The 14958-nt window shown below is 36.9% G+C and overlaps 1 protein-coding gene across 1 annotated transcript in view; it reads right to left on the reverse strand.

Annotated features, from left to right (window-relative positions):
- The window catches only part of LOC118026993 (centromere-associated protein E-like), a 42584-nt gene that overhangs the window by 19201 nt on the left and 8425 nt on the right, over nucleotides 1-14958 (reverse strand). The window contains exons 8-20 of the mRNA XM_035030131.1: nucleotides 14794-14952; nucleotides 13870-14157; nucleotides 13622-13726; nucleotides 13163-13441; nucleotides 12446-12604; nucleotides 11994-12275; nucleotides 11118-11276; nucleotides 9987-10256; nucleotides 9213-9371; nucleotides 7391-7495; nucleotides 4908-5126; nucleotides 2766-2963; nucleotides 1851-2054 (exon numbers count right to left, since the gene is read on the reverse strand). Of these exons, the coding sequence (XP_034886022.1) occupies nucleotides 1851-2054; nucleotides 2766-2963; nucleotides 4908-5126; nucleotides 7391-7495; nucleotides 9213-9371; nucleotides 9987-10256; nucleotides 11118-11276; nucleotides 11994-12275; nucleotides 12446-12604; nucleotides 13163-13441; nucleotides 13622-13726; nucleotides 13870-14157; nucleotides 14794-14952 (2586 nt within the window). The remainder of the gene's footprint in view (nucleotides 1-1850; nucleotides 2055-2765; nucleotides 2964-4907; nucleotides 5127-7390; nucleotides 7496-9212; nucleotides 9372-9986; nucleotides 10257-11117; nucleotides 11277-11993; nucleotides 12276-12445; nucleotides 12605-13162; nucleotides 13442-13621; nucleotides 13727-13869; nucleotides 14158-14793; nucleotides 14953-14958) is intronic.

The following is a 14958-nucleotide window of genomic DNA, read 5'->3' on the forward strand; positions in this document are numbered from 1 at the left end:
GTGTGTGTGTGTGTGTACCACATCTTCTTTATCCATTCATTTGTTGATGGACATCTAGGCTCTTTCCATAGTTTGGCTATTGTGGACATTGCTGCTATAAACATTGGGGTGCACATACCCCTTCGGATCCCTACATTTGTATCTTTGGGGTAAATACCCAGTAGTGCAATTGCTGGGTCGTAGGGTAGCTCTATTTTCAACTTTTTGAGGAACTCCATACTGTTTTCCAGAGTGGCTGCACCAGCTTGCATTCCCACTAACAGCGTAGGAGCGTTCCCCTTTCTCTGCATCTCCACCAACATCTGTTGTTTCCTGACTTGTTAATTTTAGCCATTCTGACTGGTGTGAGGTGGTATCTCATTGAGGTTTTGATTTGGATTTCCCTGATTGGATACTAGCCCTTTATCTGATATGTCATTTGCAAATACCTTCTCCCATTCTGTTGGTTGTCTTTTGGTTTTGTTGACTGTTTCCTTTGCTGTGCAAAAGCTTTTTATCTTGATGAAGTCCCAATAGTTCATTTTTGCCCTTGCTTCCCTTGCCTTTGGCGATGTTTCTAGGAAGAAGTTGCTGTGGCTGAAGTCGAAGAGCTTGCTGCCTGTGTTCTCCTCAAGGATATTGATGGGTTCCTGTCTCACATTTAGGTCTTTCATCCATTTTGAGTCTATTTTGTGTGTGGTATAAGGAAATGGTTCAGTTTCATTCTGCATGTGGCTGTCCAAATTTCCCAACACCATTTGTTGAACAGACTGTCTTTTTTTCCACTGGACATTCTTTCCTGCTTTGTCGAAGATTAGTTGACCATAGAGTTGAGGGTCCATTTCTGGGCTCTCTATTCTGTTCCATTGATCTATGTGTCTGTTTTTGTGCCAGGACCATACTGTCTTGATGTTTGCTAGAAGCTCTATTATTAATCTAGCTCCCTTTGCTCCAGCTGCATATACAACAAGCAACTTTCTGACTACTGTATATTTTACTAGGTATATGAGACAGGGATTACTTCAGAGAGCAGAATGAATATTCTGATCAGTGGAAAGTAAAACAAATTAACAAGCTTGTCTTAAGCCATGTTGGTTCTTGTGAATCTGTACAATGGAGCCAGTCACTTTGGGAACAATGCTATACACCACATCTCTGAACCTCAGAGTTGAAGGATGGGTGCATAAGCAGTGATACCACCAAGAAGAAAAGCACATCTCAGTGAGGTCGCTGGACAGGTTTGTGTATGGCATGGCCACAGCTGCTGCCTGTAGCCCTGACAGGCTCGTCTCACTCTGTCTGAGGCTACTTGGGGGAAAGGCTCAAATCCTCCAGAAGCAGGGAGAAGTGAGAAAGGAAAGAGCATTCAAGATTCCCTAAGGGGAAATTGATTATTACACCCCAAGATTTTATCTTCTTTACAAGTGTAAGTGAATATTTTTAATTATCTTTTTTTTTTTTTTAAAAGATTTTATTCATTTATTTGAGAGAATGAGATAGAGAGAGCATGAGAGAGGGGAGGGTCAGAGGGAGAAGCAGACTCCCTGCCGAGCAGGGAGCCCGACGCGGAACTCAATCCCGGGATTCCAGGATCATGACCTGAGCCAAAGGCAGTCGCTTAACCAACTGAGCCACCCAGGAGCCCTATTTTTAATTATCTTAAGGAAGCACACATAACATGTTAGAGGAAGAACATGTTTTACCCAAAATTTTCCCCCAATTTTTTTCAAACAAAAAAATAAAGTATATACAAACAAAGACGCATATCTAAGATTAAGTTGCTCTAAGTCTTTTTTTTAAGAAAAAGGTAGAAAAATTAGAGCAAACAACAAGAAGAATGAGGTAGCACACACACAAAAATCACTACTTACAATTATTTTGTTATTATAGAAGTTATTCACTTGACAAATCTTATCATTTTCTTTCTGGATGCCACTTTTAAGATTTTCTATATCAAAATGAGTATTCAACCATTCTTCCAAAAACTGGGTCATTTCTTTCCTATCACTTAGCACTTGCTGAAATTCAGTCTTTATGCAGTGGAAGTCATTTTCTGAAAGATCTTTGAGAATTTCCTGTTTGAAAAATAAGTATTCAATCGCCTGAACATTGAGTTTTTATCTAAATATCATACATAAGGGGGAAACACCTTACTAAACTCTCATTCTTAATATTTTGAGTATTTTGAAATAAACACTATTCTAATTTATTTTAGTTGTATTAGAAATATAATTCTAATTCAAAACTTTGTTCTAGTTATTTGAATAATAAAAACCTGGCAGTATAAGCTATGTAAGGAATGTCTACAAATTCTGCCTGTTAGAATTAAAAACCACCAAAACTATCTGTGACTACTAATCACACATACGCAGTGCTGCTGCATGTAGCTTTTCTGTGCACCCAGGCCTTACATGCATGTTGGGAAGTGGATGCCAGCCTCACACTGCTGGGTGAGAGCAAGACACTCCATGAGGAGTTGTTGTAATAACATTGTTCCTGACTCCCAGCTGCAGATCTAGGACGTTTTAGAAAGCATTCGGAAACTTATTCTGGGGTTCTATGAATTCCCACTTATTGGGACTAAATCTACTTTTCTGTATCTGTGGAGTCCTGAAAAGCTGCTGGCTAGTCCATTACGTGGCACTCTTCACATCTGGCCAGCGGTCACCCTGCAACCTATTTTTAATTTCTGGAAAATGAAAATGGCTCTCAGCACATGCAAAAGTACCTACTCTATATAAGAAAAAGGCTTAAAATCTAATTAAACCATTTAAAATAAACTATACCTCAATATGTAGATCCATATTCTTGCTCAATTTGAGGTCCGTGAATTCTCTGGATGGTACATCATAATCTTGTTGAAGCTGCTGTATTTTAATTAGCAGTTCATTTTGCTTTTCCACTTCATCAATAAAAACTACTTCAAATTTATTGATGGATTCATGTTGTTCTTCCTTTATCTTTGTAACATGGCTTAACACATACTTGTAGAAAAACATTAAACAAATTGGGAAATGAACCTTTTATCACATTTAGAGGAAATTTTAAACCCTTAAGACAAAGAGGTGGGATGGCATATCTTGTTTATCTATATCCTCTGGTAAATGAGGAAGAAGGAAAGAGCCTCTCTCTATCCCCAATTTTTTCCTCTCAGTATCTTGGGAGAGTAACTTCCAGACTTCAAGTTCCTTATTTCGGATTCCCTACTGGCTACACCTCATGGATGTCTTACAATTACCTCTGATTCACTGTTAAAATGGAACATAATCTCTTTCCCTATAAACTCACCTTTCTCTTCTGCTCACTTTTTGGTTAACTGTGTCACCAATCATGCAGGTATCCCAGCTAGATGCCTGAGGTTCATTTTCAACATCCCTCTCCTGCCTACCTTCGTTGGGTAACCAGTGTGGGTATACCAGCCTCAAGATTTACTTCTCACATGTAGTTAGATGTTTGGCATCAAAGTGACAATAATTTGAATGCCATATGTTCCATGGACCTCCTGGATAAATTCTGGATATCTGATTGCCAGTCAGAATATCAGGGCCTGAGAGGCAATCTACCTAGAAAAGACAGACACCAACTCCCTACTTCCTCAATCTCCCACCACTCCTTAACCTCTTATAATCTGGCTCTTCCCTAACCACTCAATTAAAACTGCTCTGACAAAGGTCAACAATAAGCTCTATTATCAACGAATTGAGGGCATCTCTTCAATTCATATTCTGGCTGTCTGAAGTATCTGCCACTCTTGACCATTTCATCTTTGACATGCTGTCCTCCACTGACTTGAGCAATAGCACTTTTGCTTGATTTTCTCCTGTCTCTTTGCCATTTCCAACCTCAAACCCATTTGTTGCTCTCTTTTCTGCTACGGCCTCTTGAAAATTTATCTTTTCCAGAGTTCTTATCTTATCCTAAGGCTCTTATTTTTCTATTATGCTTTCTGGGTGACCTTACTCACACATGTATTATCTAGCATGTATATGCTGATGAATTCCAAACCTTTATCTTTAGTCTTGACTTGTCCCCAGACAAACGCCAGACTCATATAAGTGCCTACTTGTTTTTCTTCTTGAATGCTCCATCATGGGTATTTCTACCTCAAAACATCTCAAACTAAACACCTGATTGCTTCTCCTGCCTTGCCTGCCTTGCTCCTCTTTCTTTTTTGTCAGTTAATGGTACCACTCTCCACAAACCTGGCTACGCCCAAATTCTGGCACTCAATCTAAGCATCTCCCTCCTTACCTCACTATCAATCATGTGAACCTACTATTTTAAGCTGCTGAATATTTAATTTCTTTTATCCTCCCCGTGCCTATGAATCCTTTTCTAGTAGTACGGTCACCTGTAATATCTAACCTGGACCACTATAACTGCCTCTTGTCTCTTCTCTCTGCCACAAACTCATTGCTTTTCTATGGTGAAGTAGCTAAAATGGTAATCTGATCATGCTACTGCTACCACTTAAAAATAACGGCCCCGTGGCTCCCCATCACCTGCAAAATGAACTCTGAGCATTATTGCTTGAGTCCAGCTTCTACTGTGATCCCATTTTCTGTAATTCTTTATCTGGTTTGTCATACAACCTGCACGTGCTTCTGTCACTACACTTACTAGCTGCTTATATGTTTGCCTCATGTGCTAGACTAGGAGATTTCTGAGATATTATTCCTATCTGTCTCTCAAGCACCCCATGATGGTATCTAGGCTCACAGGCAGAGCTCAAGTTTTGTTGAATGAACAGGTCCTAGAGGCACAGTGGATCCTGCACTTACTATTCTGAGATGCACATAGTCTTTAATTCAGCAGTAAATATACTAAATAGCAAATATGCTAACTCCCAAAGTAGGACTTAAATGTACTGATGTTAAAACTAAAATTTATAGCAATATTTACAAAGATATTACTAAAAAAGGTAGTACCTGAAGTTTCTTCATGACTCTGTGGAATTCCATTGAACATCTTTGGTTTGCAGTGAGAAGTTTTTGAATTTGTTTGATTTGTGGATATGGAAGTGAGAGGTTTGCTTTTACTCTAACTGAAAGGTCTTTTTGGGTTTCAACTTCTTTCTCCAAGTCAAGGGATAGTCTATTTAAGCACTCATAATGATTATACATCTCTGAGTATCTCTTCAGAAGCTCCTAAGGAAAATTAGAAATCATTCAGTTTAACAATTCATCCTGATTTAATAACAAATAGTCCTTGACCTAGAATTGTTTTTTTCTTTTAATTTTTAAATTTATTTTACTTTTAAATGTAAATTCAATTAATTAACATATAATGTATTATTTGTTTCAGGGGTACAGGTCTGTGATTCATCAGTCTTATATAATACCCAGTGCTCATTACAACACATACCTTCTCCATTGTCCATCATCCAGTTACCCCATCCTTCCACCCCCTCCCCTCCAGCAACCCTCAGTTTGTTCCCTATCATTAGGAGTCTCTTATGGTTTGTCTCCCTCTCTGGTTCATCTTCTTTCATTTTTTCCTCTCTTCCCCTATGATCCTTGCCCTAAAATTGTAACCAAATTTATGCTTTAACATTTTCTGTATTACAGAAACAAATTAAGATCTTTATGTTTTTTAAAAAAAGGAAACTCTTATTGTTGATTTTGGATTATAGAAATAATATTTAATTACTGTGAAAATTTTAAAAATTTAAACAAATGTAACAAAGAAAACCAGAAACAACCACGGTTATCACTTTGATACATTTTCTTTTACTTTTCTGAGCATTCATGAATTAAATGACCATCTACAAAGAGTGAGGATAAATATGAGGGAATTCAATCTAGTACGTGTTATAGTTCAAGACTGAATGCTGGCTCATGTTTACAGTAGGCAATGTGAGTTTGCAGGTCAAACAAGTGACGAAGAATCAAGCTAGCTATTTGCCAGCTTGGTGAAGCCTCTTTACACATTTCTATTTATCTGCCTAGAATCTGAGTTTTCTAACTTTTTATCAGAGTTAGAGTTCAGGTTCTATATCTGCTACTTCCTGACTAGGGAAATCATTGAGCCATTTTCCCAACTACACAATGATGACTGACACAAAGTTTTCTAGGGGAAAGTAAATATTATAGTATATCTCTATCTATGTAATCTGTAAAATATATACAGACATTATGGCTTAAGGGAAATAAAATTATATTTGTAAAAATGTTTCCATATACAAGTTTTAAACTTATACCCGATTTCAAATCCTGATTCTACCAGCCATGTGACCTTGGGCACCTATTAAACTTCCTCTTCAAGCCTCATTTGTAAATGGGGCAATAAGCAAAGCATCCGGTATATTAGTGCATTTGGCAGACACTCAGTAAGCCTGGCCTCTGAGCTCAAATGACTAGAGGCCACACAGGGGACACACCGGTCAAAGTACAGGTGGAGGAACACAGTAGTTCAAATTGCTAGTCATATAAGAAATAACATGTTTAATTCAGGGTGCTAAATAATAGAACAAGGGGCTGCTGACAATAATGAGCTTCCTTTTTAAAAACTTAAGGAAAAGCTAGCTATTCATTCATCTGGGATGTTGGAAAGGGGATTCTTGCCTTTGGTCTTAGTATGAATCACATTATGATATGGAACAGCACTGTGTAGTCACTCATTTGTACTTTTAAAACATATTCTGATAGGAATGTGCTAAGTGACATAAAAACACACACAAAAAGTCTTTAGGGATCTTGCATTTGGAGAGCAGTGACAATTAATCGTGCTGGCCTTTTCCCTCAGCATATATTCAGAATCCAAATATTTCCCACTGTTTCCACTGATACTTCTTTAGGCTGAGCCACCATCATCTTGGCCTGGATTATTGAACTTAGTCTCTCAAATGTTCTTCCTGCTTCCACTCTGTCCATTTTCAACACAACAATCAGAGTCATCCCTTTAAAATGTAAGTCAGATCATGTCTCTCTCATGGTCAAAACCCTCCAATAGATCTCCATTTCACTCAGACTAAAACCCAAAGATCTTTTAAGGCCCCACAGCTTGCGTCTTCCCTATGAGCTCTCTGACCTGATTTCTTATTAGCTTTCCCCCTTCTTGATGCTCCTGGAACCCACCAGGCAGTCTTCTGCCTCAGGAGCTTTGTACTCGCTATTTTTTCTTCTCATCCTGTTCTTCCCTCAGCCAGCTATATGGCTTAATCCTTTACCTCTTTCAGGTATTTACTCAAATCCCACCTTTCCAGTGGGGCCTTAAAATCACAACCCCCCCACTGTTTTGTGTGTTTATGTATGTACATATGGACACACATGCACACCTATACTAGATTAATAGAATTTAAAAAAACATTGAGCATTATCTATTTATTCATTCCACAGACGTTCCTTGGATTCCATTTAGGCCTTTGGAGGAGTACCAATATTCATTTGTAATTTTAACATAGGGCACTTACTTTTATCCTAGAGCACTTTTCTCTCAGGCTTTCTGTGAGGTGGTGTCTTTCATTACATTGTGACTGTTTTTCGTATTTTAGTACCCCTTTATGGTTCTGTTGGTCCTATGTTGGTACAAAGAAATAAACAAGGCTTCAACTATAACTACGTTCACATATAATGTCCATACGCTTTTCCAATTACATTTTTTCACATCATTTCAATAATGGAATTATAAGCTTGTAACTCAAAAACGAAGTTAAAAATGGCCAGAAAATGATTAACAGTACCATTAAGTATTGTAGTGAATGGCCTCAACTCATTGAGAAAAAATGTGGAAGAACCACATATTTTTTGAGATGGGATTTATTCTTATAACTGTCAGAGTTGAAAACTAGATATTAGATTTACATCTGATTCTTACGATTCTAAGTTTCCGAGTCAGAATTAGTCTCTGAATTGCTGCCAAATAGTACACTAGCAAAACCACCTGAAATATCTCTATTCATACTCTTCCCAGCACCTTGGAACACAAAATGTGTATCCTGTTACATTTTGTACTTTTTGATTAGAAGTATAAAACAAAACGTTTTCTCCCATTTATTCACTACAGTACTTAGAAGAATGACTAATAAATATTTGTTGAATGAATTAAATTTCTTTATGAATTTCATTAGGGTCCACATAAGGATGGTTCCCAAGTGTACATGTTTCTATTGATAATGCAAATGATTCAGTCTTCTACTCTTGTTGAATTATGAGAATAAAAAAAAGATTTTTCTAGATTTTATACAATTTCTTATTTGTCTGAATTTTATGTTATTTTCTAGAGGGTACAACTGGGTTTTTTAAGACGTGATTCTGAACATGTAAAGACAGTTACACTGCCTGAAGTTCCTTCCCCTGTGTGTCTGGCCGCTGAGAAGAGAGCAGGCCTAAAACTCCGTCATGGGGACGCAGAGAAATCTAGTCCTTCAGATGTTTTTCTACGAGGATAATGCCATTTCCTGGTTTAAAAAAGCCTTTTAAAAATTACATGAAAGAAAATGGTCTGCTTTATGTAACAAATCTTTTCTTAAAAATAAATAATTAAAATGTTATTTTCTGAAAAATATTTTGGCTTCTTTTAAAACTGTATCTTCTATTTGTGTGAAAAATTATAGTAATACTTTTCCCATCATCCTTTACTGTTTGTAGAAATTTCCAAAAAGAGAAAAAAAAAAAAACCAACCCCACAAACCCCCTCCCCGCAAAACAAAAGAAACCAAGCAAACCCAAAAACCCCACAACAACAAAACCAAATTATTCCCCTTTCCAAAAAAGCTTGATTCTTATAGACAGTTACTAAATAAGGGAAGATTCTGAACTCACTCTAGCTATCATTTCTCTTAAGGTTTCCCTGAATTGGTCTCTTTCCATTTTGAGAGACTCTTTTATCTTTCTTAGCTCATCTCTTTCTTTAGCTAAAATTCTTATTTCTTCAAGGCTTTTATGAAGTTTCTTAGTCAAGTGTAAGTTATCCATTTCCACAGTTTGCATAGATAAATTTTGGGCCTCAAACTGCTGCTTCAATTGTTCCATTTTGTTTATATTTTTATGAGTTTTATTGACATCTTCTTTCATTTTAAGAAGTCGAAGCTCTTTTTTCTGAAGTTCTTGTATCTTGAGATAATTATAAAACAAGTTAGAATGCAAACAGAATTCCTCCAAGGAAGGAAAACAGTGTCTACTGGCTATATACGTACATCTATATCTCTATCTATATATATCTGTATCCATATTTTTTCTCATTCCACAAATGATTTTGGACAGTTACTCCCCAAAGAACAAAACAACACATACCTTTTTCTGTAATTCATCTTTAGATTTATTTAAATCCTTTTGAATATTTGAAATCTGAGCTGTCTTTTCTGAAACTCTCTCTCTGAATTTATCAATAGTTTCTTGGTGTTCTTTCAAATGCATGTGAGCAATTTTTAGTTCCTGTTGTGTCTCCGAATCCTTTATTAGAAGAAATTGAGAAATGTCATGATATCAAGGCACATTACCTTTCCTTAATGATGAACCAGCTTAACAAAATCTTAAAAAGCGCATGTTCATAGTTCAAAACAACCAGCACACTGCCCCCAGATTAGAACCGTACAGAAGGATATAAACTAAAGTCCCTGTCCCTAGCCTCCCCCATCCTCGTTGGGCTGCTTGGTGATCTCTGCCGCTGCTTTCCTCCCTCTCATACCACTTGGGGATTATTCTAAATCAGTAACACATAAAAAGGGCCCATTCTCGAGCTTAGAAATCCATTATACAGATGTACCCTACTTAGCCAGTGCCTTATTGGTAGACACTTGGATTACTTCTAGATTTTTGTCAGCAGTAACAATGTTGCAGTGAATGCAGCTGTATTTCTGTCCAAATGTGTGAATGTATTGGTAGGATAAATTACTACAGGTGGAATCGCTGTAGCAGATATATATGCTGACAAATCTTTAATAAAACAGTGTCAAACTGTCTCCCTAAAAGGTTGTGACATTTACATTTTCACCAACAGTATTATAAGAAGGAAGCTTCTGGTATTAACAACACATTTACTGGATAGGTAGAAAGAGCACAACTCACTCTAGCTTTGGTTTCCTGTAGGTTTGCCTGGAGCTGGTCTCTCTCCAATTTCAGATTATCTCTTTCTTTCATTACAGATTTCATTTCTTCAAGGTTTTCATGAAGCTTCTGAGCCAAATTTAAATTCTCCATTTCTATTTTATCCAGAGTTAAACTTTGGGCCTTGAATTGTTTCTTCAATCGCTCTATTTCAGACATTTTTTTCTGTGACTCACTGACATCTTCTTTTAACTTAAAAAGCTGATGTTCATTTGCCTTAAGTTGTTGAATCTTAAGATAATAATAAAATAACGTGTTAGGAATAAGACAGTTTTTTTTTTTTTTTTTAAAGATTTTATTTATTTATTTGAGAGAGAGAGAGAATGAGAGACAGAGAGCATGAGAGGGAGGAGGGTTAGAGGGAGAAGCAGACTCCCCGCCGAGCAGGGAGCCCGATGCGGGACTCGATCCCGGGACTCCAGGATCATGACCTGAGCCAAAGGCAGTCGCTTAACCAACTGAGCCACCCAGGCGCCCAGGAATAAGACAGTTTTTAAGGGAAGGATAGTTTCTAAATTGATTAAGACAACAGTCTTCCTATGTTGCTCATTAATATTCTGCAAAATTTCACACAAAATTTATTTTCTTTTGGGGTATAACATATATAAGTACATTAATCTTAAGTGTATAGCTTAATTATTCTTGATGTAGGTATACATCTATATAATTATAACCCAGACTAAAATTTAAAACATGTCTAGCACCCCAATGTTCCTGTATGCCCCACCTCCTAGAGCTAAACACTATTCCGAACTTTTTCATCCTAGATGAGTCTTGCCTGTTTTTGAACTTATAAATCACAATGTATTTATCCATTCTCCTATAGATAGACATTTTACTTGTTTTCCATTTTTTGCTGTTATGATTATAGAACTGTTATGAGCATTCTTGTACATAACTTTATGTGGAAGTATGCATTTTTTCCTCTTAGGTACATACTCAAGGAACAGAAATGCTGAGCCACAGGCAGGTGTATGTTCAGCACTAGTAAAACTGCCAAGATGTTTTCCAATGTGGCTAAACCATTTTACATCCCCAAGGGAGCTTACACACAAATAAATCAAATATCCAAACCAAGCATATTCTCCATACCTTTTCTTGTAATTTAGCATTTGAATTTTCTAAATCCATCTGCATATTTGATATTTCATCTGTCTTCTCAGAAACAAGGCCTCTGAGTTTATCAATAGTTTCCTGGTGCTCTTTCACATGCATGTAAGCAATTCTTAGTTCCTCTTGTTTTTCCAGCTCCTTTATCATTAGAGAAATTTTAAGAATGGTGACACAGCTTAATATTAACTAGTATTTTTTTTTTCTGAAAGTGATTTATTTCCTTAGGATAAATAATAAAACTATTACTTCTTATTCTACATCTTTGTTGTTAGGAAGTTATAAGCTTTCCCTGCCTCCCTTTCCCTGTCCTCACCTCCCCACAACCTACTCCTACTGTTGAGAGGCAAACACATGATCCATATACTATTCTACAGCTTGCTTTTTCTTCTAAGAGTGATTTGGGCTTCCAAATTAGGACATTCAAATCTATTTCTTCTTTTCTTTCTCTTTCTCTCCTTTCTCTCTCTTCTTTCTTTCTTTCCTTTCTCTCTCTTTCTTTTTCTTTCTTTCTCTTTCTTTCTATGTGTTGTATAGTATTCTGATATATCACTCATATTTACCCAGTTTCCTTCTCATGGACATTTAGATTGTTTCCCACTTTTTATTACAAATTGTTACAATGAACAACCTTGTGGTGTATGTGTGTTTGTGTACGTATATAAATATACATGTTGGATGAAGTCTACAAAAAAAATACTGGTTACAGAATTTGACATTTTTAGAACAATATCAAATTACCTGCCTGAAAGTCTGTATCAGTTCACTCACACCAACACTGCCACTTATGTCAAAGAATGGCTCACTGCTGTGAGGAAAACATCACGTTTACTCACTAGTATAGGAAGAGTGACTTACTTTAGCTTCTTTTTCTCTGAGGCTTTTCCTGAGCTGGTCTCTCTCCATCCTAAGGGTTCCCTCTGCGCTTCTGAGGCCATCTCTTTCCTCAGTAACACATTTTATTTCTTCAAGGTTTTCATGAAGTTTCTGACTCAACTTTAACTTCTCAGTTTCTACACTTTCCAGGGTTGAATTCTGGGCCTCTAATTGCTTCTTCAGTTGCTCTGTTTGATACATACTTTCTCTGAGATCATTTTTTACCTTCAGAAGTTGATGTTCTTTCTCCTGATGTTCTTGGATCTTGAGATAATCATACAACAAATTAAGATATAGATAAATATTGAAAAAAAATGCTAAATAATACTTTCAAAATTAAGTAGGCAAATCTTTGTCTTCAATTTCAGGCTAATTCATATCCTGTTTCATTACACAAAAGACCTAATTCAAACTCGCAAATAAAAAAAAAATACCTGTGCTTTTAAGGTAGCATTTGAGTTTTCTAAATCCATTTGCATATTTGATATTTCATCTGTCTTCTCAGAAACAAGGCCCTTGAGTTTATCAATAGTTTCCTGGTGTTCTTTCACATGCATGTAAGCAATTCTTAGTTGCTCTTGTTTTTCCAGCTCCTATTTATAATTAGAAAAAGGAAAATGATATATTCAGAGTGACAAAATTCAAACTGTGTGTAGAAAGGCAGAGAGAGGGTAAGAGGTAATTATGCCTCCGCCCCCGTTAGACCTCATCCTCTAAGTTTGTCTTAAATGTCAATGCATGCTAGATATGTTACTCCACAACTTACCCCCTTTCCTAATAGGATACTTCCAAATCAGCACCATGGCACTACATCCTTCTTTACTGGTGGCCTAGTATTCTATGGTCTGAATGTGCAGCACTTAATTAACCAGTCCCCTGCTAATGGACATTTAGCATTTTCCCTATTTTTTTGTTTGCTTTGCACAATTGTGTTAATGTGTACAGGATGTATAGCTAAGACTGGACTTTTGGGCTCAATGAATAAACTTATTGAAATATTTGAAAGATAGTACCAAATATTCCCCCTCCAAACTTCCTCAAGGTTGGAGCAATTTTACACTCCCACCAATCCTATTGATAGCCCATGGTTCTTTTAGGACACAATGTCATGTTTACTAGATGGGGGAAAGAGGGTAATTCACTCTAATTACAGTTTCTTTCAGGTTTTCCTCGAGCTGGTCTCTCTGTACTTTGAGAGTCTCCTCTACACTCCTAAGATCATCTCTTTCTTTTGTAACAGATCTCATTTCTTCAGGGTTTTTGTGAAGTCTCTGAGTTAACCTCACATTCTCCATTTCTTTATTTTTCAAAGTTGACTTTTGGGCCTCAAACTGGTTCCTGAAGTATTCCATTTCACATATTTTTTCCTGAGTCTCACTGACAGCTTTCATCTTAAGAAGCTGATATTCTTCTTCCTGAAGTTCTTGAATCTGAGAAAAAATAAAACAAGTTAGGACAAAGGCAGAAATTTGTAGGAAAAAGAGGAATTGTTTCTAAATTAAGTCAGTCATCTTTACATTTTATCTAATGTACATACTATTTTCTTCCACAGGGAAATGAGCAACACAATAATCAGATGTCATTTTCCAACTTAACAAAATAAGACCTACCTTTTCTTGTGATTCAGCATCTGAGTTTTCTACATCTCTCTCAATATTTGCTTCTTGGTCTGTCTTCTTTGAAATATTCCTTGTACTAATGGTTTGTTGGTGCTCCTTCAAAAGAACATAAGTAGTTTTTAGTTCCTGTTTGATTTTCAGTCCCTTTCTGATTGGATAAAAATTAATAAAACAACAGTGAATTTAACTACTTTAACATTATTTTTGTAGCTAAAAAAAATTAGAAGAAGGAAACTTACTTCAGCTACAGTTTCTTTAATGTTTTCTTTGAGTTGGTCTCTCTCCATTTGAAGAACTTCCTGCACCCTTTTCAGCTCATCTCTTTCCTTCATTATCATTTTTATTTTGTCTTGACTTTCCTGAAGTTTCTCGGTCAACTTGAGCCTCTCACTTTCTATATTTTGTAATGATGAATCTTTCACTTTGAGTTGCTCCTTTAATTGCTCCAGTTCACTCATTTTTTCCTGAGTCTCAATGATTTCTTTGGTGCTAATAAATTGTTCGTGTTTCTCATGACGCTCTTGGATCTTAAAATAATAATAAGTTAACAGCCAAAATATACATACACGTAAAATGTGTGTGTTTATATATGTGTATGTGTGTATATATATATAGATCTGTTTTTTTGTTTTGTTTTTTGGTTTTTTTTTTTAGAGATTTTATTTGACAGAGAGAAAGAGATAGCAAGAGGATGGGGGGGGGGGGGGAAGGGTAGAGGGAGAGGGAGAAGCAGGCTTCCCGCTGAGTGCGGAGCTTGATCCCAGGACACTGAGATCATGACCTGAGCTGAAGGCAGATGCTTAACCAACTGATCTGTTTTTGTTTTTAAAGGAAAAACACCCAGGATGTTCTGCATAACAATCTAGTATGCAAAATTAGTTTCTGTAGTTCAGTTAGCTAGCTCCCTCAGGTTTTTTTTTTTTTTTTTTAAGATTTTATTTATTTTTTTGACACAGAGAGAGACAGGGAGAGAGACAACACAAGCAGGGGGTAGTGGGAGAGGGAGAAGCAGGCTTCCCACCAAGCAGGGAGCCCGATGTGGGGCTTGATCCCAGGACCCTGGGATCATGACCTGAGCCGAAGGCAGACGCTTAACCGACTGAGCCACCCAGGCACCCCGCTCCCTCAGGTTTTCTCCTACATGTCCTTCACCCCCAATTTACCTTTTTCTGTAATTCATCATTGGTTGTTTCTAATTCCTTTCGAAGGCTGGAGAGTTCAGTTTCCCTCTCTGAAAGATTCACTCTCAGCTTATCAATAGTTTCCTCCTGTTCTTTCAGGTGACCACGAGCAACTTTCAGTTCCTCTTCGGTTTCCAGGTGCTTTAA

The sequence above is a fragment of the Mirounga leonina genome, unplaced genomic scaffold (genome assembly GCF_011800145.1).
Source record: "Mirounga leonina isolate KUSES-001 unplaced genomic scaffold, KU_Mleo_1.0 Mir_357, whole genome shotgun sequence".
Taxonomy (NCBI): domain Eukaryota; kingdom Metazoa; phylum Chordata; class Mammalia; order Carnivora; family Phocidae; genus Mirounga; species Mirounga leonina.